Consider the following 22,748-nt stretch of genomic DNA (forward strand, 5'->3'; position numbering starts at 1 on the left):
TGTCTGTGTCCTAATCTCCTCTTCTTATAAAGACACCTGTCACACTGGATTGGAGTCTTCCCAAGCGACCTCACTGAACTAATCACCTGTTTGAAGACCCTGTCTCCAAATACAAGCATTCGGAGGCACTGGGGGTTAAGACAGCAGCATGTGAATTTGCGAGGGTGGCACACAATTCAGTTCTTAACAAATAGCTGTTTTGCTTTGCAGGCAACTCTCGGTTGTTGAACAGAATTGTGTGTGGGGCCTCCCACATGGGCCGCAGGGCCCTTACTGCAAGTCCCCTGATGTGGCCTGAGGAGTGGGTCATGTTACTTGAAATCTCAAGAGGTAAAGAGCCTTGACAGATTCCCTGGACCTTGTGGCACCAGAAGCCACGAATCTCGACAGTGTACTGGTCACCAAGCAGTTCAGTCTCTGAAACTATCAGCCTCCGCTGCACTTGTTTGAGAGACCAACCACAGAACCAGGAAGATCCACGAGGGAAGGGGAGTGATGGCCAATTCGGTGCAGGAGGAGGTGCCCAGGGTCAGGAGGGGCCAGGCTCCAGCCACAGAGGATGATGGCCAGTTATGGCCAGGAGTACAGGTCAGAGTGAGTAAGGAAAAGCCAGCCTCTCGCAGTCCCCAGGCAGCCCAGTGAAACCTGGTTGGGGACCAAGGTCCATAACTCAACTGGAGTGATGCTGACACTGTATGACATATGACAGGCCACGGAGTCGCATCTGATCACTGAGACTGACGCTCAGTGGAAGAGACCCACACTTCTGGCTGGCAGCAGAGAAGAGAAAGATGCGATGGTGCTGGTGTGGTGGGCACGGCCATGGCCGTGATGACCCAGAGGCAGCCTCGATTTGAGCCCAGGGAGGCTGGTGATGGATAACTGCTTCTTAGTACTTGGTCCACTTCCTCTTCCCCCCACCTCCCCTGCCCCACACCCATGGGGAGAACCTACAAGAGTAAGAATGCATGCCTGTCTTTTCTTTAAGGGGCTGACTTATGTTTTAAGCAAGTATGTAAGGGGTTTTTATTTGCTTTGGAATTGACCCTCCCCTTAAAAAGTATTTCTCAATATACTGATGCGAAATTTGACAATATACTTAAATACAATAGGCTATAGAATGATTTACTCTGCTTGTATTTACCTTGTGGTAATACCTGTCGTGAGTAAAAACTCAAAACCGCAGCTACAGAGTTCTCCTGCCTTCTGCCACCTCTGCTGTCCAGCTGTGTGACTGGGAAACCTCACTTAGTAGGAAGTCCCACAGAGCTGACACGCTGGCAGCCTCTGGCTGTCACCCCAGGACCTCTTTAGGAAACAGGAGGCTTGTGTTGAAACTGCCTTCTATGTACTGCACTTCCACCAGGTGCTCTGGTGGAAGATGTATAGAGATTATCCAAAAACCTCCAAAAATGTTTGATGGGGAGGAGAGATAGAGAAAGGGGGTGGGGAAAATTAGCTCCAAAATATAAAAATAACAATCCCAAATAAATGGTTCATTAAATGCCTACAAATCAATGCTGTTGATCTTACTGTTCCAACATATTCAATACATTTGAAAATAATTTGTCAGAAAACACAAGTAATTCCCTAGTATTCAAATTGATCATTAAATCATCACCAAGTGTAAAGATTGCCAAGTAATTTCAGAAGGAAAACATGAAAAATACTTTCAAAAACTCCGCAGTGAAAGAGCGTGCATTTCAGGTGGGATAGGGGTGCGTGTTGATATTTGATGTGATGAGTGGGGAAATCTCCAGACAGGGGACCTAGAGCAGCAAAGTCCCAGGGAAATATCCCGCCAGCCATGGCTGTCACATGTCTAGTAGCCACAGTTACAACAGTACAATCAGGTGAAATGAATTTTATTATCCAAAATATCCTTTCAACATGTAATTGACATAAAAGATCTTTACATTCTTTTTTGTACCAAGTCTTTGAAATCTGATGTGCATTTTAATTCATTTACATCTCAGTTCCCACCAGCAGCACATAGGCCTAGAGGTTCAAAATTACTAAAATTTGGCTTAGAATAACCCTGTTTGCCACCAATACTTGGCTGGGATGGAGATTGGGGTTTCATAATCTTTCCTTCCCAAACCCGGGCAGGAATAATGCTAAAGGATGAGCAGGTGCTCAGCGCCCTCTATACCACAGGCATCCAGGCCTTTAATTTTCCCATAAGGAAACCAGTGGGAAAATTAAACTTTTTAAAAAATGTTTATTATATTTAAAAATACAATAAACATCGATCTGCTCCTGTATGTGCCCCGACAGGGGATCGAACTAGCAACCTCTGCACTTTGGGATGATGCTCTAACCAACTGAGCCAACTGGCCAGGGAAGGAACATTGAATTCTTAAATAGAAAAATCAGGACTCAGGCATCTTAAAATTGTTGCTTTCAGCATTTCCCTAAGGAGGCCATTACTTTTTCTAAAGATAAACGTTATGATTAAAAATTTTTTTTCTTACAGGATAAATAATCCCTCGATTCCACTGTCCGGGTGTTTTACAAGCTTAGTAACAATAGAAAATGGGGAGCCCACATTCGTTTCCCTCTAGTAAGTAACTTAAGTCCCTGAAATTGAATACAGAAAGTGTTCCCTGACTGGCATTGAGTCATTGGCGCCATCTGCTGGCTGCAACAGAACAAAGCACCCGCTGTGGGATTGCTCTAAGACACGGTGAGGCCAGAGGGGCTGCTCTCCCTTGGTGTTGTCTTCACTTCTCAGGAGTGACTCATTAGTGAACTGGCACTCATGTCGCTCCACCAGACTCCACCGTGGCATCCTCTCGTCCAGGACCGTGACAGATGGGGTTAGGCATGTGGGGTTCCACAGGCCCACAACAGAGGGGGGCTCAAACATGTGTGCACACAGAGCACCCCGTTTCCAGGGTGTTTTCAGTAAATGATCTCTCAGAACACAGGGTCAGACGTGCACCTTCCTGTAGACATCTCCTAAATCCCTAATGACACCGTTTCAGCAACATCTTAGTCTGTCACCCAGCCTACCAGTTGACGTCCACACTCAGGATCAGAGAAACCGAGAGCAAGCCTGAGCAGAAACATCAAGTGAAAGCACGTGAACTCCAGAATCCAGGTGTGAAGATTCTGTTCATGGTAAAAACTTCAACTCTTCCATGTTTGAAAATTCTCTTAATAGTGTGGGGAACACTGTCTTCTCCATGGAATTTAGAGTCCACTTTCTACTTAACCGGGTGTACAGTACACTTTTAAAGGTAGGATGACATTTATTAAGAGCAGGGGTCCCCAAACTACGGCCCACGGGCCGCATGCAGCCCCCTGAGGCCATTTATCCGGCCCCTGCCGCACTTCTGGAAGAAGCACCTCTTTCATTGGTGGTCATTGAGAGGAGCACATTGACCATCTTATTAGCCAAAAGCAAACCCATAGTTCCCATTGAAATACTGGTCAGTTTGTTGATTTAAATTTACTTGTTCTTTATTTTAAATATTGTATTTGTTCCCATTTTGTTTTTTTACTTTAAAATAAGATATGTGCAGTGTGCATAGGGATTTGTTCATAATGGTTTTTTTTATAGTCCGGCCCTCCAGTGGTCTGAGGGACAGTGAACTGGCCCCGTGTAAAAAAGTTTGGGGACCCCTGATTAAGAGTGAATATTACACTGACCAGGCGGTGGTGCAGTGGATAGAGCATTGAACTGGGATGCAGAGGACCCAGGTTCGAGACCCCGAGGTCGCCAGCTTGAGCGCAGGCTCATCTGGTTTGAGCAAAAGCTCACCAGCTGGGACCCAAGGTCACTGGCTCGAGCAAGGGGTTACTCGGTCTGCTGAAGGCCCACGGTCAAGGCACATATGAGAAAGCAATCAATGAACAACTAAGGTCTCGCAACAAAAAACTGATGATTGATGCTTCTCATCTCTGTTCCTGTCTGTCCGTCTATCCCTCTCTCTGTCCCTGTAAAAAAATAAAACAAACAAACAAAAAAGACTAAGGTTAAAAAAAAAAAGGAGTGAAGATTACACTTGAATCTTTTTGAACTAGAAGATGCCATCAAATTTACCTGTTGAACGTGTGTATTGTGCGCAACATATGGTACTAGTGCCTGCAGGGACCGGAAGCTTAAGATGGAAAGCTCAAGACTCCTGTGCCTTTTAGGAAACATGAAAACAAATATCTTAAGAAGTCCAATGATTTTGGCAAGTATTTTCGGTTCATCAGCAACAAACACGTGCAGTCTTTTATGCACCTGGTGGGCAATAAGGACCAGCCTTACTCCGGGATCCTGGCAGCCGAGTCCAACCTTGGACTTTTGCCAATTACAAAAACCATCCCATTGGTAACGTGACAAATCTTGAAAAAGGCCATCCTAAAAAGCTCAATCATTCTTTTGTGGTCATTTTCAACCATAGATTGTAAAAAGAATAGCGACACTGGCCAAACCAAAGCTGTGAATCTATTCCCACCTCCAATGCAAGTTTGGCCATCTTTCCTACCTCTCTGTCTTCCCATCCACACACATCAGAAAGCCACAGGGTGATTCATAAAAGGAGAAAACAAGCTATAGAAGATTAACTAGGAAATTCAGGGTTTTTTTCCTCTCAAAAAATAAAATTTCTGGCTGAAAGCCAAAGAGTTAATAGGTCTGAATTCATCTGTGATCCAAATACCAAAGAATTTAAACTGAGTGCAGGCATTCTCTTCCAGTAGAAAATTTTATTTTCATTGCTTTATAAGTAAGCAAACACATCTTAACAACATTATGATAGCAGACTTCCACACTCAACAAACTAGTTTACACACCAGCCCCACACAGTAAAGCATAAGAAGCATTTGGGATCACAGGGTAACAGAATAGACTCAACAAACAGTAAGTTGAATTTCATTTGATACTTACCAATCAGGAATTTTAAGTTACACTAAATACAAAAGCAGCATCCCAAAACTCTCACTGCTGTGGCATGAGTAAGGAGCACTCATGCAGGGAACTTGAGTTCTAACTTGACGGTCACACACACATCACCCACTTTAGCCCTTGCCCAGAAAGGCCTGTCCCTCAGCACAAGGAACACGCCATGTTTCAGTGACCAAGACAGCTGCCAAGTGGAGCCAAAAACCACTGGGGATGTTAAAGACGGAAATGAAGGAAGAACAAGAAAAATGAACTCAAACCCTGCCCACCTGTGCTTGGAGAGGCTGTTGCTTGACATCCCACTTGGGAGAAAGGGTCATCCATTCACGCCCAGGGTTCCCATCTTTCCCAAGTGCAACATCTCTGCATTTCCCAAAGGGCGTCTGAAGTCACATATCATACCCCGATGATGACAATGAACAGGAATGACCACTTCAGAGCTTACTGGGCAGGCAGGCAAAGGGGGAGATGGACAAAGGGAGCCTAGTAGACAATCTTCAAAATGTTTTATTACAAAGTACAGTACAACATTCGTAAAATGTTTCCCGGTGTCTCTATAACACATTGCTGAACGAAGCACTGCAAACTAGCCGGCAGGGACCCACATGACTCTAACTTCAGTAATGACCTCAGTCCCTATAGTTACAGACAACACCTGCAACGGGCAGTGGAATGGAGAGACAATAGTCACAGGTGGCCCTCGGGGCCAAACTGCTAAACAATGACGTTGTTTTCCCCAGGAGTTGAAATGAACATCCGTGGTTCACAACCCACCAAACACCGGGACCCAGATTCGTACAGACAAGCAGAGTGGAGAGAAAACACCTCCGAATAACCCAGTCTCCACTACTTCTTGTTCCTGGGTTTTAGCTCTTCGGCTGCGTTCCGCAGGAAAATGTAATTTTTCTTTTGGGGATTATAAAATTCATGGCCCTGAGGGGAAAGAAAGAAAACACAATCTTATTATAAAAAATCAAAAATTGGCACTTTGTGGACACTTCTCACATGCCAAGTCCTGTGCTACGTGCATGAAGCATAATCTCTCTGGAGGAACGGAACAGATAGGTGGAGAGAAAAGCCAAACACTGAACAGTAACTTGAGTCCTGAGGAAAGACTGAGGTTGCATGGCAACCTGCCTTCAATGTTGCACTGGGAGGAGCCACCCTTCACATATTTGTCTTGGGTGCTGAGACTCTAACCTGCCACCCTTTAATAATGCCCAGATGACTGCCCACAGAGAGTAAGGCCTTGGGAAGGGCGAGGACGATTAGTTCTGACCCGAGGCAAGGATCCATGGAAGAGGAGACCTCTGATCTATGACCTCCTGAGGACAAGGGTGCAGCCCCGGGTGAGCCGTCCTGGACCCAGAGAGAAGGGCAGCCCGCTGCCCACCTGGGCTGCGTGGAGGGTACAGTGGCTGGGACTTCTCACCTTGGACCAGTCGTAGCTGGAGGCATAGGCAAATATGTTTCCATTGTGATTGAAGCAGCAAGCTGATATGGGCTGATCTAACTGTTCTGAAGTTTTTAGTTTTGTTCTGGCATCTTTGTCCCAAAAGCTGAATCTGCCATCAGATCCCACTGTGGCAAGTGTGCCGTGAACAGGATGGAATGCGATTCCATTGACCTGCGGGGATGGACACACACCATGAGCGCCGACAGCAATGAGGCTTCCTGCTTCGGTCAGGGAGAGGGGCCAGTCACAGGAAAACACTGCCAGGTTCCCGGACTGACCGCAGCCCAGAACCGAATCATGTCTCCGTCACAACTGTATAGCCAGTGACACCATGGCACTGACCTCAGGAAAATGCTCCCTTCTCTCTCAGCACACAGCCATCGCTCAGTGCTAGAGAAGTGTATAAACCACCTGTCAGCACCACGGAGGGGCGCTCTCCCCCAAAAGCCCTGAGCTTGCATTCAGAACAGGGGACGAAGATAGTCAACATGTTCACAAAAACAGAAAACTGAAACCCGCAGCATAAGCCGTTTACCTCCAGACGTGAATACTGTGATGACTATTATCTTTTCTAATCCCGTAATGACTCAGCTGCCCACCTCCACGTCTAGTTTCTAGACACATTCCATTCTCAAGGTTAGTGTGTAAAAACATACCGCATAGATGTCCTGAGGAGCTGAAGTATTGGTTCCGTTAGATCGGTGACATTTAAAGGTAAAGTTATCTTTGGCACTAAAAAACAAAGGTCCAACTAAGTTTTTCTTTTTAAATAAAAGTCTTGAGTGAAAATCTGCCAGCTGACTGAGCCCCACTTACGGGTTTGGAGGATTGATGTAGTGAATGGCCACTCTGCCCTCAATACTTCCCAGGGCAAACCCAGTCGGCTTGTTCTGTTTGTCTTTAAAAATAGCCACACATCGATGCTGTAGTTTGGGAGAGAAAAAAAACCAAAAGATAAGCACTTTCTCATAATGTAAAATAAAACATTTCGTAATAAATTAGAAGGTAAATTATTTCTACCCCCATTTTTGGTTTCAGAAGAACCAGGAACGTATGACTCAAATATGATAAAGAACTCTATTCCTCCAGGAAGCATTATTTTCGAACTTTTCTATGAAGAAACCACAGGCCAAGTGCTTGGTTGGGTTCAGTTGCTTGTTCCCTGCACCCCGCACCCCGCCCCCCGGTGGCCAGCCTTCGCTCCAGTAGCACCCATAATCCGCAGACCCCATCAGACCCTATTCTGGTGCTGGCTCCTCCATGGGGATAGAAAGACACGTCAGCTTAATTCCCAGACCAGCAAGTGTCACCCAACATTCTGTGCCTCTGCTCACCCCACCAGGAAAGGGAAGTAGTGTCTGCCCAGCCATCACAGGGAAATAAGAGGCAAGTGGGCCCGTAGTTTCTAACCCACAAAGGCACTGTGCAGAAGCAAGGCACTGCACTTGATCCACACTGAGTTTGGGGTCCAAAGGAGGTCTGGACTCCACAGAAGAGCCCACGACCCAGCTTCCTGGGGCAGAGGAGCAGGAGCTGGACACCTCTGGGTCCTCCCTTCCTCCTCCTCGTCACGACAATGTGGTCTAACCCAGAGGACCAACCACCCTGCTCAAACTGGACATTTCAGCTTCTGCGAGGAGGTCAGGAGGCACAGGGCAGGCTTAGGGCCTGGGGCTGAGCGACAGGAGATAAAGGGAAAGAGCAGTTTGCTAATGTGACGATGCTAGAGCACGCCAGTGTCCTAAGGCAGTGGTTGGCAAACTCACTAGTCAGCAGAGCCAAGTATCAACAGTACAACGATTGAAATTTCTGTTGAGAGCCAAATTTTTTAAATTTAAACTATATAGGTAGGTACATTTCTTATCGAGGTAGCACCTGCACGTGGTATTTTGTGGAAGAGCCGCACTCAAGGGGCCAAAGAGCCACATGTGGCTCACGAGCCGCGGTTCCCCAACCAGGGTCCTAAGGAAACAAAGTGTATGCCTGTTCCCTTGCCCTTCAAAAAAAAAAAAAAGAAATCCAGTCCATTACTTCTGTGAATAAAAAGAGAAAAATTAAGTGCTTAAGTGCTTATAGAACAGGAGCAATCACGGCTAGTCAAGCTGTAACCCTGCCGGCGCCTCCAGCTCAGTACACAGACCAGCCACCACCCATTCTAGGGCTACAAGTGACAAGGACACACTGCACAGTGACGCGTAGGAGACAGATGACATTCCTCACCAAGTAGAAGGTCAGGGCGCCTGGTGTGGGCAGAAGTACAGAGAGACTAGGTTTTATCAAGGAGTTTGGGATTCACTGGCCATTGAGGGTCAGTTCTGGATTCAAAGCGGGCATGGCAGGGTCACATGTGCCATGGGAGGAGCCAGCACACTCAGGTATGGAGGATGGACCAAAGGACCTAAACTTTTCTGGTCACTCGGCTGGGAGGAGGATGTGGGACAAACAAGGCTTGTTTTCTAGGACGAAGAAGACTTGAGCGTTCAGTGCAATGGAGAATGGAGAAGCACTCAGAGGGAGAAACAGAAGGTCCAGGAGGGAGCTGGTGATCGCTGGCACAAGGTTCCTAAGAGGCTGGGGAATGCCAGTCCCCGAGACCGGCTGTGGGAGGAAAGAGCCTCCCCCTAACCGGGAGGGTGGGCAGGCAGGGGACGGAAGGCACAGGTACTGCAGGCTTCTAGAGACACAGGAGGAAGATGGGGAAGCTCCCAACCACCAGCTTGTTTCTGAGCAGAAGCTGCTGAGCTGCTGAGACAAAGGTGAAGGAGGGAGAGTCTAGGGGACCAAGAGAGTGAAGACCTCTGAGTCTGCGGCAAGCGGGAGACAGAGCTGGGGACCGCCTGGCCATGAGGACGGCACAGCCGTTTACAGGGCGGAAGCTGGGCGTTTACAACGGAACCGCCCAGAGAAGTGCGGTTTTGTTTGGTAGCATCCAGCTATGGGGGGAGTGTGGGGAGGATAGGTGAGCATCCAGTGATGGGAGTACTCATTCACTAGACATCTGTGTTTGTGTCCTTAAATCCACCCCTTTCAAAAATACTTATAAGTGTTTAAAAGTACAGTTTTGTTACATATGCGGGCACAGGTGTTAAACTACCAGCTTCCTGACCTGACTTTAGCTCACCTGATGTTTCAGTGGAGACTCTATCCTCCTGAACTCGGATGGTTGGTTCTCTAACTGATAGACAATCAGTCCCCTCTCCGCAGTCGCCACCACGGCCATAGGGTATATCTAGGGAAAGGCGGGAAGCAGAGACTGCCTAAAATAAAGGACTGTGCTTTTTAAAAGAAAATGTCCACCCCCCCACCCCCCGGAGTATGCTTTCTTATACCAAAACATTATACAATTTCTTTATAGTCATAAAAATAAGTATGTTTGCTAAGTTTAAAGTCCAATGATAACGTTTCACGAAAACATAAAATCGTATTTGAAAGTAGAAGATTCATATATTTTTAAAAGACTAATTTCTTTAAAACTATAAAACATATGAATACTTAGAAAACATAGCTTAGGAACAAAAAAGAAATGAAAATCACCTATCCCACCCCTTCAAATAATAACAGTTGTTAACATTATGCTATGTTTTATTCCAGGGTTTTTTTCTAAGGATTATAAATGTGTGTTTCTATATAATTTGAATCATTAACTTAAAGCATGCATTCCAAGAATAACAGTGACTGCCTAATATTCCTTCAAATGAACCTTCCACAGGCTTCACTTAACCATTCATGTCTGTCCTGCTGACTCACCAGGTCACTTCCAATGTTTCACAATGTTATATATAACAAACACCACTTGCATCCTTATTGTTCTCATGACAAATTTCTCAAAGTGGAATTACTGGGGCAGTTGGGACAAAACTTTAAGAGCAATGACTAAATGGATGGAGGCAATGCTCATCCACTGAAACAGTCCCTAAAGACTTAGGACAGAATTACTGCTTGTTTTCCTACCGCCACACAATTTACTGATGGCATGTGCCTATCTGCATGTTCGAATAAGTGACCAAAAAACTTGACACCCAGTACTTAGTAATTCTGGAACAAACGCAGCACAAAAATCTCCTGATTGAAGATGACTGAGGCATTCTGAACCACATTCCCGTCATCGAACTGCAAGATGTCACAGGTAAGAAATGCTTTCATTGTTTTAAAGGAAATACACATCACGTGAGCAACTCCTTACCACATCGGCACAGTAACACCTCTCAGGGAGCTGCAGAACCATCATGGGATTGGAGGATCGTGTATCCCAAAACTAAAAGGAAAAAAAGCCAGGAAGTGACCATTCAGAGCTAAAGCCCAAACAGTGTAAGAACAAGTGACAACATGTCAGTCTGAGTCAGGCCATGCGGTCCTGAGCGTGGACGTACCTTCAGAGTCTTATCCCAGCTCCCGGTCATCACACAGCTATAGTTCGGCGCTTTGATCCAATGAATGGTTTTAACAGGAGCATCATGCTTTCAACAAGAAAAAAACCAAACAAGTGAAGGTAAATGTAAATAGAGCTGAAGAGCTCTCATTCTGAACATTCAGAGGAATTAATTTACATATTGAGGTCTTATCAGATAAAAACCAAAGGGTATTTTAACCCTTTACCATGACCAAAACATTCACTGTAACCTAAGAAGACACATCTCCCTTCCATTCTTATGAACTTAGTTGGAGTTTACCCACAATTAAGGAGTATGTAAGAATAAGTCCCTCTCGGGGAGATCATCAGAAGTAACTAGTAAGGAACTCCACCAGTTTTATTTACCTAGATGACATGACTAACATCAGGAGCTGCTTCTCACACAACACTGTGATCTGGGCATACACGCCTTCCTGAAGAGGCCCGTGTGTCCTCACCAGCTCAGACCCTCTGCTCGAGGTCCCCTCATCTTCTTTGCTTCTGCCTTTCTCTGAGCTGATTCCACACAAAACTCGGCGGCTATCCCTGAGTGGACCATAAAGTTCCGGGGGTGTGAGTGTCCCCCTCGCTGCTGTACCACCCTAATGACACAGTATCTGGTTTACAGCTGGCATTCAATAAATACTGGTCCAATGAATGAGTGACCAAATATAGGTGGTTTAAGGCAAGCCACTCACAGGTGCTGGAGTGTCAAGCAAGTGACTGCTGAGGGCCACCTTTAACATTTATCTTCTGGAGATTTAACTTCACTAATTCCTTATGATGTTTTCCTAATCTGCACATATGTGGAGGACCCATGACAAATTGCCTATGAAGTTCTAGTAAGCACAGGAATGGTCATAAAACTGGTGTTCTTTTTGTGCAAACGACGGGGTTTCTGGTATACTTAATTCTATAAGAGAATTACAATTAAAGAATCCTCATGACCCTGGGCATGAGCCTTTCTGCAGAGGACGGGTTTGCATTACCTGTGCGATCTGGATCGCCTGGTTACTGTTAAGGTCCCACATTTTGGCAGTTTTATCACATGAAGCCGTAAATACTTTGCTCCCATCCTACAATAATGGAGAAAATCTGTCATTCTAAGACCAAGACAATCTGTCTACATGCACATTTAGATGAGGTTGAACATATTCAGGAAGGTTTTGTTCCACAATTTTATTTTTCCAATTATTTGGGGCCACTCTACTATACACTACACTCATATACAAAACACATTTTCAGCTCCCTTTTAATTATTGATTTATTTTCCTAAGATACTATGTGAACATGATACATACATTCAAAGGGCACTGGGTTACACAGCGAGAATGCAGCCTCTCCCACCTGACCCAGCTCCCCTCTGGGAGGCAGTCACGGCCACAATGGAGCCTCCAGGAACAGATGGCACATCTGTATCCATGCACATCACCAGTGGCCAGCAACATTTTTTTCTTATTTTGATCAACTGCAAGCCTTCACAGAAGTGGCAAGAATAAAACAACACTCATGAACCATCCCTCTAGACCAGGGGTCAGGAACATTTTTGGCTGAGAGAGCCATGAACGCCACATATTTGAAAATGTAATTCTGTGAGAGCCATACAACGACCTGTGTATGTTATGCATTAGCCAATAAAAATGTGGTGTTGTCCCAGAGGACAGCTGTGATTGGCTCCAGCCACCCACAACCATGAACATGAGCGGTAGGAAATGAATGGATTGTAATACATGAGAATGTTGTAATTTTTAACATTATTATTTTTATTAAAGATTTGTCTGCAAGCCAGATGCAGCCATCAAAAGAGCCACATTTGACTCGTGAGCCATAGATTCCCGACCCCTGCTCTAGACTCACCAATTATAAACACTGACCATATTTCCCTTCTCGCTATCCACACATATCTATACTCATGACTCCTCCTGTTCAGCTCCATTTCTGACACCATTCCAGAGGGCTTGCAATAAAATTACTGGTTTTCAATCATCAGTAGTCCTACGTACACTATGGAATAGCTTGAAAAATAGCAATCCTTGTGTAATGGTTTTGAAAATATTCATATACAGAACTCAGAGTAGGCCAGCCAAATATAAAGAAGCACAAGGTAATTTTTACTAAAAAGAGAAAGTACTACCTGGAAAGTCTAGACCAGTGATTGGCAAATTTTTTCTTAAAAAGCTACTTATTTACTAAATGTTAGTATTTAAAGTCCTCTGCTGCAATTCAACACTGCCACCACATTTCGTGACAAGTGCGGCTGTGTTCCGACACAACTGTTTACAAAAACAGACAACAGTCACATTCGGCCCTTGGGCCACAGTTGGCATTCTCTGTTGTACAGCTAGTGCTCGACTTATGACCACGATCGGTTCCGACAGTCCGGTTGTAACACGATTTGGTCGTAAGTTGAGTAGGCTATATGTACAGTACTGTGAAATGATGTTATAAAAATCTTTAAGTCAAAGAGAAAGACAATTTCCTCTTGGTAGACATCTTGAGAGGGGTTTGATGAAAAATATCCAAGACACAAAACAAATTGCTGTACCGAATCTAGGATAACAGCTGAAATGGTGCACGCGGAGATGGTAGTGCTGCCAGAAGCTGGTCCGCACTGTCATACGCCCAGCTGGGCAACGCTAGCACTGCCAGACACGGAGCAGTCGTGGCTAGCGATTGTAGTCATAAAGTCGAATGGTCATAAGTTGCATAGGTCGTAAGTCGATCAATACCTGTAATTACTATCTTCATTTTACACGTGAGCACCATGCTAGTAACTCTGTACAGGTTTAATCCAGCTGTCACAATTTCCACTATCTGAAATTCCCACTGTTTTGGTCTGTCCTGAGATCATGAGTCCCAGGTGTATGGGATCCGCCTTCCGTGCCCACTGACTCCCACTGCACCCCCAGTGCTCAGCACACTACAGGTGCCTGGTAGTTATTTGTTGGCTTAAATGTTATTCTCTGCTGTAATTATTACACTGGGGAACAAATTTTTTTTCATTTTCTGTTGCATGAGGTTTTAGAACTTTTTAAATATATTTCTGCATTGCTGATTCCAAATCTGAAATCTGTTTTTTGGTGCATACTCTAGTTTTTATGCAACTTTAATTTCTTTTTGTTACAGTTAATGGTATGCATTGGTTTTTAAATTGGAGTTAAAGGGCAACAACTCTTGGATTGAACATAACCACAAGGCAATTGTTTTACAAACATCACTTTTACATAATTGTAGTTTTTAAATGTAAAAATTTATTATCTGATAAAAACACCCTCTTGTTTTAAGATTGAATCATGGCTTCTTCGAGTAGGCGTAAATGTAAGAATAGTCCTGACACCTTGTTATATATGTGGCTGTTATACACTTCAACGTCAAAGGTGCAATATTTCATCATTTGTGACACGTGCATATAATATTGCCTATTTTCAAGTTCCCCTTGGCCATCAAGACAAGAATTGGGCTCCTCATATCATGTGTCATAATTGTGAGAAAATGCTTCATGACTGGACAAAAGAAAAACACAAAGGAATGCCTTTTGGTATTCCCATGGTTTGGTGTGAACCTAAGGACCACACCAGTGACTGTTATTTCTGTCTGATCCATACAAAGGGTGATGGCAAGAAAAAACGGCATATGATCGACCGCATATCCTAATACTCCTTCAGCAATATGACCTATCCCACACTCTGAGACACTCCCAGTTCCAGTTTTCAATGGTTTTATTTCTTCTAAGGTCGAAGAAAGTGAACATGGTGATCAAGTGTATTTTGATAAGATGCATGAGAAAATGGTTGTAGAATCTGAAGGGTCTTCTTCTGATGCTAAGCAGTCATTAACCCCTCAGCAGTTTAGCCAACCCGAATTGAATGACTTAGTAAGAATGACATAAAAATTGTCCTCGACTTTCTGAAGTATGAGGAGCATAACTGGATCATTTGTGTGGATCTTAAAATGGTAAATTTCCTGCTAGGACAACAGAGAGGTTTCACGAAGTATCCTTGCTTTCTGTGTTTGTGGGACAGCTGAGCTCGGGAGACACTGGACACAGAAGGAGTGGCCGAAACGTGAAGCTCTGGAAGTAGGGGTGCAAAATATTGTGAATGAACCTGTAGTTAATCAAGACAGGATCATTTTTCCCCCACTTCACATCAAACTTGACTTAATGAAGCAGTCTGTTCAGGCTTTGACTAGAGAAAGTGAATGCTTTCAACATACTATTTCTGCTTTTCCTGCCTTGTCTTTCGAGAAGATAAAGGCAGGTGTATTCGATGGACCTCAAATTCGATCTTCATACATGACAAAGAATTTGCCAGAAAGATGAATAAGGAGGAGAAAGCAGCATGGCAGTCTTTTGTGGCAGATACAAAGAACTTCCTTGGCAACAAAAAAGCAGAAAACTATGAACTTCTGGTTCAAAGGATGCTGTTGGCTTTCTGTGACATTGGATGTAACATGAGCGTTAAGATTCACTTCCTGAACAGTCACATTGATAAGTTTCCTGAAAATCTTGGAGCTGTTAGTGATGTGCAGACTACTGCTGGAGCATCAACCAAGATTGTCCTCAACAAGTATACCAACGCAAGAGCTACAAACGCAATTTTTTGCCTGAATAGAATTTAAATAAGTTTTGCGCAAATTTTATGATTAAGATAAGTGTTTTAAAATGTTCTATTTTGAAATTGTAGACAAATTCTGGTGCAATCATATCTTTTAGTGTCTTAGGGGAAGGGCTGGAATGCCCATCCCCGGGCTCGTCCCTCACCAGGGGCAGCCCCTCCACAGCTGCCGCTCTCCTTGGGGCCTGCCACCTTCCTACACCTGCATTCAATTCTCCTCAGTCAACAACAACACAACCCAGGCTCGTCCTTCACCGGGGGCAGCCCCTCCACAGCTGCCGCTCTCCTTGGGGCCTGCCACCTTCCTACACCTGCATTCAATTCTCCTCAGTCAACAACAACACAACCTGGGCTCGTCCCTCACCAGGGGCAGCCCCTCCCCAGCTGCCGCTCTCCCTGGGGTCTGCCACCCTCCCACACCTGCATTCAATTCTCCTCCGTCAACAACACAACCTGGGCTGGCCCTCACCAGGGGGCAGCCCCTCCCCAGCTGCCGCTCTCCCTGGGGCCTGCCACCCTCCCACACCTGCATTCAATTCTCCTCCGTCAACAACAACACAACCTTCAACATGTTTACTTGTGTAGCTGATATTCAGGATCTGGGAGGGAAAAGGGAATTCCCAAAAACCAAATGACTTCAAATATTGAATAACAGAAGAGCATTTTTTTCCCCTTAGAATTTATATTCCGAGATAAATTTCTAATTTTAAAACAACGTAAGTTCATGGAATATTTAAAAGTAGGAAAGAAAAATCCTTCATTTGAGGGAACATGTCAAGAAAATAATGAATTTTTTATGCAAGAAAAAGAAAAGCTTCATGTAGAATATCTAAAGCCAGCTTTGACTCCATTAGGAACATCAAGAAATTACTATATTTACATTCAAAAATTCAGAATTCCTTCAACATGCATACATACATATTTTTAAGTTTTGGATTACATGAAAAGAGAAATATACAAGCATTCTGAATTATGCTGTAACTTATGCAGAAGAAAACATGAGAATGGAATGAAACTTACATCACTCCAGCAGACATCGAGCACGGGGCCAGTGTGCATCTGCTGGGCTTTTGGAATAGTCTGTCCACTGTCTTGAACTTCCCAGCAGCGAACCTATGGTAATAAGACAAGTTAATACACACATTGCAATTTATGATAAATTATATGCATTTAACACCTAATAACTACTGGAGTACTATTTCAATACATACAAACTTCTATCAACTGACTTATTTAACTTTAAGAATAAAGCAATGAAAAAGAACACACAAGTAGCTATTTTCCTATTCCTTCTTCTAGGACATTAAAATATACATATTCTTTTGATTTAAAAATGAGGCTGTATCAGGTAGTGGTCAGAGCACAGACCATTAAGGTTCCACACACAGACCTTTCTCAAGCCCCAGAAGGGGGATCACTGAGACACATGGCATGAACTTCAGGATTTCTGATACATGCTGCCAATTACCCTTTAGAAAGGCTGTACCAATGTATGTACCAACCAGCAATACATGACAGCTTATTGTTGTCAACATCAAGCGAAATTCTTTTCAATGCTTTTTCATTTGATAGAAAAAGTCTATCATGCAAATTTGTTTATGTGACTAAAAGTATGAACGAATGTTTCAAGTTTAAGGGGCCACTTAACTCATTTTGCAAAGTGCGTCTTCACATTCTTTGCTTATTTTTCTACCAGAGTTGTCTTTCTTTTTTGCATACTACAATTCTTTTGTCTTTCTTTTTGGACACAATAGGTATGATGTCTACGCAGAATCCGTGCTATATCTAACAAGGAAGTTGTTTACCATATTCATGAAGAGTTTCAGGATGCCCAGAAGGGAAATTTGGGATCAAGGACAATATTCACTCTCAGTGAACACTAGAGGTGATCTGGGAATACACTTCCAGGTGCTGAACTAGAGTGGGAATTTCTGAGCTATCATATGATAGTGCTTTCTAAACAAAACTCACTGTACCAAGAAGTTGTGTCTGCCTATTCAGGAGGGTTCACATACTCTGATTTATTTAAATTTTATTTATTTAAATATACTAAAATATTTCTACAGAAAACTGTAAAGATAGGGGAGTTCCCATACAACCCACATCTGGTCTCCTTGCTTCATTCTTATGTCTGTCACCATGGATAAGTCTTAACTTAGCTTCACACTCTTGGGAGAGGATGGAGTCAAAAGGCAGGCTAACCCTGCCCATATGAACAGAGACGACTTACAGACACACATTTAAGGAGCACTTACATCGTTAGCCCATGATCCTGCAATAAGAAAGTTCCCCGGCAAGGTGGGTGGGCTAAAAGATAGACAACCAATGCTATCATCAGGAGAGGATGTTACTTCAATATCCTGGCAGGGGAAAGGCCAACATTAAAATGTATGCATCATCCCAGTTTCATTCAAAATTGCTTCCTTTCTCAATAAACTCTTCACGGTGGACTTCCCTTATGCACAAGAACTAACTTTGATCAAAAAGGGTGGTGGGAAATAGCCTGTGAAAGTACGGCTCAACCACGTGTCCAGATGATGGCCCCCAGTTCAATCTTGCCCTTAAGTGCTGGATCAACACACCACTTGCCCTCCTTCCCATAGAAACTGATTCCACAGTGTGGGCAGGGCTCTGAACACCTGCAGTTTTAGCAAGCGTCTTGGGTGATTCTGGTGACTGGGAAAGTGAGGGGGAATAGGACACAAGTCCAGGGGACACAGAGTTTCTGTGCTCCACTTTGAGGAAGCACCAAGACAAAGTTTCACAGCTTTCACCTCAAAAGATGCTCCTAAACTATCTCAGTTTCTCCAGCTGTCACCGTTGTGGGAAACCCTGGCCTGCACTCTTCGTACAAACCCTGTGAAGCCCAATGCGGTACCTTCATAGGGTTGTGGTTATCTGTGGTTGTGCTGCCAAACATGCTGGTCCCGCTAGTTCCAAAACCCGAGGTTGTTCCAAACAGACTCATTTTGGTCCTAAAAAATAATGGAAAATGTTAAGGACAAGTTCATTCTTAATAAATGCCACTGAGAGTCAACATAAAGCTAATTAAACCACAAAAAGGAAACAAAGAGTCTAAATGGCTTGATAGTAGGTCTCTCTCTTCTGAAGAGATCTAAATATATGATAAGTGAATGTTTTTAAAAATAAACTTTTATTTTAGAAGAGTTTTAGATTTACAGAAAATTGTAAAGACAAAAGAGTTACCATACACACCACATCCAGTTTCCTTCTTACACTCATCACCATTAATAAACCAATACTGATATATTACAGCACAATGCTTTTCAGTCACCATTACCACTAGAAAATAAACTCACTCATTCTTTACAGTCAGAGACACTGAGCTGAGCCCAGGAATACAACAGCAAACCAACAGAAGGTCCTATTCTTCTAGATTCCCACTTAGAGTTCATTTCTTCTTACTAATCTCTGCATGCTAGATTAGGTCATCATCTTTGCATAAAGTTGCTTAGAAAAGCAAGCAGTCCTGGCTGTGATTCAGCAATTTCTTTGTAGGAGAAGTTTTAAAAAGTAATACACTTTGATCTGTTTGAGCACCGAAGGTCTCGCATTATATGGCAAGAATCTCCCCATTCTGAGTTTTTAGTAAGCCCACCACGGTTTGGACTGTGCTTCTGCCCCTCACCAGAGCTAGAATCCAATCTTACCAGGCCTTACTTTCCTACTCTGCAAATACAAAAAAGGTTAACTCTTTCTCCAGGGGTACTCTGAGGATCAGATCAGATTACAAGTGTAGAAAGCACAATGCCAAGCATATGGTACAATGAACAACTTTCCTTTGCAAGGGGAAAGTCTGTGTGTTATAATCCCTGATGACTTACATAAGCTGATGCCACATTTTCAATTCTGTCATTGGCTAGCAAAACTTGAAACCAAGAAGTCTATCATGCCAGTCACCTCTCCCAAAGGAGCCTGGGAGCTGAGTGACATAGTCACTAACAAGGGCAGCATCTCTGAAGAAGACAACAATGGGAAACTCCCAGAAATTTTGCAAAGGTTTTTGAGTTCCTCCGACATCATGAAAAATCTGCAAGTGCAGACATACTAGGTGAAAGTAACAGCTTTGAGCACATTAGTATCTCACGAAGCGACTTTGTGAGAGGACATGGTGCTTGCCAACTACTTACACCTTAAATGTTAGTAATGTACTGGGAACACCAGTTAACTGCATGAGCGAACAAGCAAAGCAATGGCCAGGCGTCTGCCACCAGAGTCCAGGAACTAGTGGTATGGCTTTGGCCATGTTATTTAGTCTTGTTTTCTTATCCATAAGAATAGAATCTTATCTACTTCGCGGAGTTATAAAAACCGAGGAGTACACACAGTGCCTCCCTACTCTTCAACCATCAAGTTGGGAGAGAACATTACCGCTGTTAGGAAAGAGCACAGGTCCTTCAAGCAGTTATCAGCCTCTGTGGAACACATGGTACCAGGACACTGGGACCCAACCTCCTCCCACTCTGCTCTCTGGCCACGTTAGCTCCTCTGGCTTCCTTCCTGCCCCTGCACAGCCACCGCAGCCACCTCAGCCGGGCCTCAGCATTCCTACTAGCTCTTCCTGGGATAACTCCCCCTCCCCCAACCTCCAGCTCCTTCTGAGAACGTTTTGAGGTGATGTAGACGTTCTAAAACTGCACTGTAGTGACATTCACACCCTTTTATGGACCGCCCCAAACTCATCAAAACGTACACAAAGGTATAACTTACCGCAAGCTCAGCTCCTCCAGGCTTCCCTTCCTTCCTAATATAGTCAACCTTCTATCACCCCTCTCCCCCAGTTTTCTCCATAACACCCGTCGCGACCCAGAATTTCTCTGCCATCAACCTCTACCCCAAGAGAATGCCACCTCTGCGGCATTTGAGCTCCTCGGACATCATGAAAAACCTGCAAGTGCAGACGTACTAGGCGAAAGCAACGGCTCTGAGCACGTCAGTATCTCACAAAGCGACTTTGTGAGAGGACGCTCTGCGCAGAGAGCTGTCTCGGGTTCTGCCCCGACACACAGCTGGCGCTCGGCACCAGGCCTGGCCCGGGGCGGCTGGTATTATAGACACCTGCCTGGGGGCAGGGTCTATAGGTAAGTGGTAAACACCTGGAGGAGGAAGACACAGAAACAGACTTGGTTTCAGAGTGATGAGTGCAACGTGGGGAATTAGGCAGGTTGACGTGGAAAGGTCTACGAGGGGGTGGCCTTTGGTAGACGAATGGTCAGGCAAAGTCTCGACGAGAAGACAGAATTACACGGGGAAGGGCAGAGGCGACAGACGCCGCTATCCAGTCTGTGCCCCTTTCCGGTGCCTCAGTTTCCCCATACGAGAAACGAGGGGGTGAGACCCGAGGTGACCGCTAAGGCCCCTTCCAGCTCTGACGTCCCCCTCCCAGGTACCACAAAGGGAGCTTCTCAACCGGCCCGCTTGCTGAGGGGCGCACTCTGCGAGGGAAACCGGCCTCGGCGGCGCCATGGCGGTGGGTAACGAGGGGAGGCGGCACGGAGACTCACTTGAGAGTCGCACTGCGGAGAGAAGCCGGCTGTGGGGACCAGAGGGACTCGGGAGCTCGCGACTCTGCTTCCGTGTGAAGGAGGTGAGGGCGAAATGGCGCGAAGTATCCTGAAATTTCTCCACAGCAGCGAAGGAAACCGTTCCGACTACTGTGGAAACATCGCGCATGCGGCTCAAGTCACTTCCTGTGTCGTCCGGAAGACAAGGGAAAAAAAAAAAAGATTTCTCCTCCCGCGAGGCGGAGGAGCATGCGCACAAACGCTATCGACGCTTAGAGGAGATCCTTGTGCCAGCAGCTTGAGGATTGGTCAGAAGTTCCTGAGCCAAGGCAAGTAGCCAAGTGACTGCTTTGATAAACCCGTAGCCCCAGCTGGTGGTGTGTCTTCTTTTGTGAATTAAAAGTCAAGCAACATTATGATTGCTGCCAATTCAAGTCCAAGGCCATCCTCCAAGAAGATGATGGGATGCTGCGCGGTCCCTGCCCTGACTTCCCTGTTGCGAGAGGGGTATTCTGAGCCATCGGGGCTCTCTAGACCTCCGTTTCCAGCTGCAAAATGGGACAATGATGCCTAACTTCGAGGGCTGTTCTTCATTTGATGAAGTAATATATGTGATAGCCTTTTGGTAATTGTGAGGTTCCATAAGGACATTAAGGGGCTGTTATGACACACGTGCCAACTGCGAAGTTTTCAGCTGGTCTGAAAGGGGGTGGGGTGGGGGAAGAAGGGATCTCCTGGGGTTGTGATACATGCTGGATCACGGGGATATGATACTGGGTTTCCTTACTACTCAGTGTGGTCTGCCGACCCAAATACAATGACACTCCTAAAGGTATTATTCAACTACTTTCCATGAATTATGTCATTTAATCATCACCGTGATTCTATAGGCATTACTGTTATCTCATTTTATGGGTGAAGAAACTAAGGCCAGAAGGTAACTTGTCCCAGTCACAGAGGCAGTAAGTAGAAGTGGATTTGGGATACAAGCAGCCTGTCCCCCAAATCTGACTACACCACCACAGATGGCAGATTGTGGCAACTCATCACGCTTTTCCCCTTAGAAACAAGAAGGGGATCACTACATTCTGCATCCATGGGTATGATTATTGAACCATAGAACAGAGGTGAAGAATTATTAAAAGTAAAAAATGATTAAAATTAAGTTTTGGTCATGGCTATCATTCACACTGGTAAAACCCTTTACACAGGATATTTGATGAATGACTGCACAGTTTACGTCCCACTGCTAGGTGAATAAAAACTGAGTATATTTGTAATTTTGTATCAGTTCATTTTCATTGGAAGTGACCTTTAATTCTTAAATTTCAATTAAAAAATTTTAATATGTTGTTTAAGGTTTTGTAAATAGCTCAGTTGCAAAGAGGCACTCATTATGTGTGGCTTTACAAGGAATTGGGGGCATCCAACGCTGGGGTACAAAATGGATCCCTGTCAAGCGCTCAGTCTCACACAAATCCTCATAGTTTTCCCCAGTCTCTTCTTGTGTATGTCTCAGATTCTTTCACCCCCTTCCTTAAAAAAATGACTTGAAAATGTTCTAAAGAAATGTCCACCTCAAAGAGTGGAAGGATTTGAGAGAGCAGAGCTTCTGCCAACAGAGGGCGACCTTGGCTTGTGTTCACAGGGTTGTTCTCTCCGGACCCTGGTGAACAGAAGTAATGTTTCCCAATACTTTCCTACAAAAACATCCCGCTAATAACTGTTTTGTGTTCATGTACATGTGGCCAAGCTTTGAAAGCATTTTTTTTTTCTTTTCAGCACCACTCTACATGTATCTACATCACAGTTCAATTGAAACACCCTCACTAAAGGAAGTCAGATGGAAATCCTGGAGTGCTTT

At 44.6% G+C, this 22,748-nt stretch overlaps 2 protein-coding genes across 2 annotated transcripts in view; both read right to left on the minus strand.

Annotated features, from left to right (window-relative positions):
• PCK1 (phosphoenolpyruvate carboxykinase 1) overlaps positions 1 to 22,748 on the minus strand; it is a 701,569-nt gene that overhangs the window by 124,083 nt on the left and 554,738 nt on the right. The gene's annotated exons all lie outside the window — the stretch shown is intronic.
• Positions 5,387 to 21,067, minus strand: RAE1 (ribonucleic acid export 1). Its single transcript, XM_066387424.1, has 12 exons — positions 20,885 to 21,067; positions 18,238 to 18,334; positions 17,615 to 17,719; positions 16,380 to 16,472; positions 11,733 to 11,819; positions 10,724 to 10,810; positions 10,537 to 10,608; positions 9,475 to 9,582; positions 7,170 to 7,276; positions 7,010 to 7,085; positions 6,330 to 6,524; positions 5,387 to 5,830 (listed from the first exon to the last, which is right to left on the minus strand). The coding sequence occupies exons 2-12, from the start codon at positions 18,325 to 18,327 to the stop codon at positions 5,744 to 5,746; spliced, it is 1,107 nt and encodes a 368-aa protein (XP_066243521.1). The 5' UTR covers positions 18,328 to 18,334; positions 20,885 to 21,067; the 3' UTR covers positions 5,387 to 5,743.

This window comes from Saccopteryx leptura, chromosome 5 (assembly GCF_036850995.1).
Source record: "Saccopteryx leptura isolate mSacLep1 chromosome 5, mSacLep1_pri_phased_curated, whole genome shotgun sequence".
NCBI classification, from domain to species: domain Eukaryota; kingdom Metazoa; phylum Chordata; class Mammalia; order Chiroptera; family Emballonuridae; genus Saccopteryx; species Saccopteryx leptura.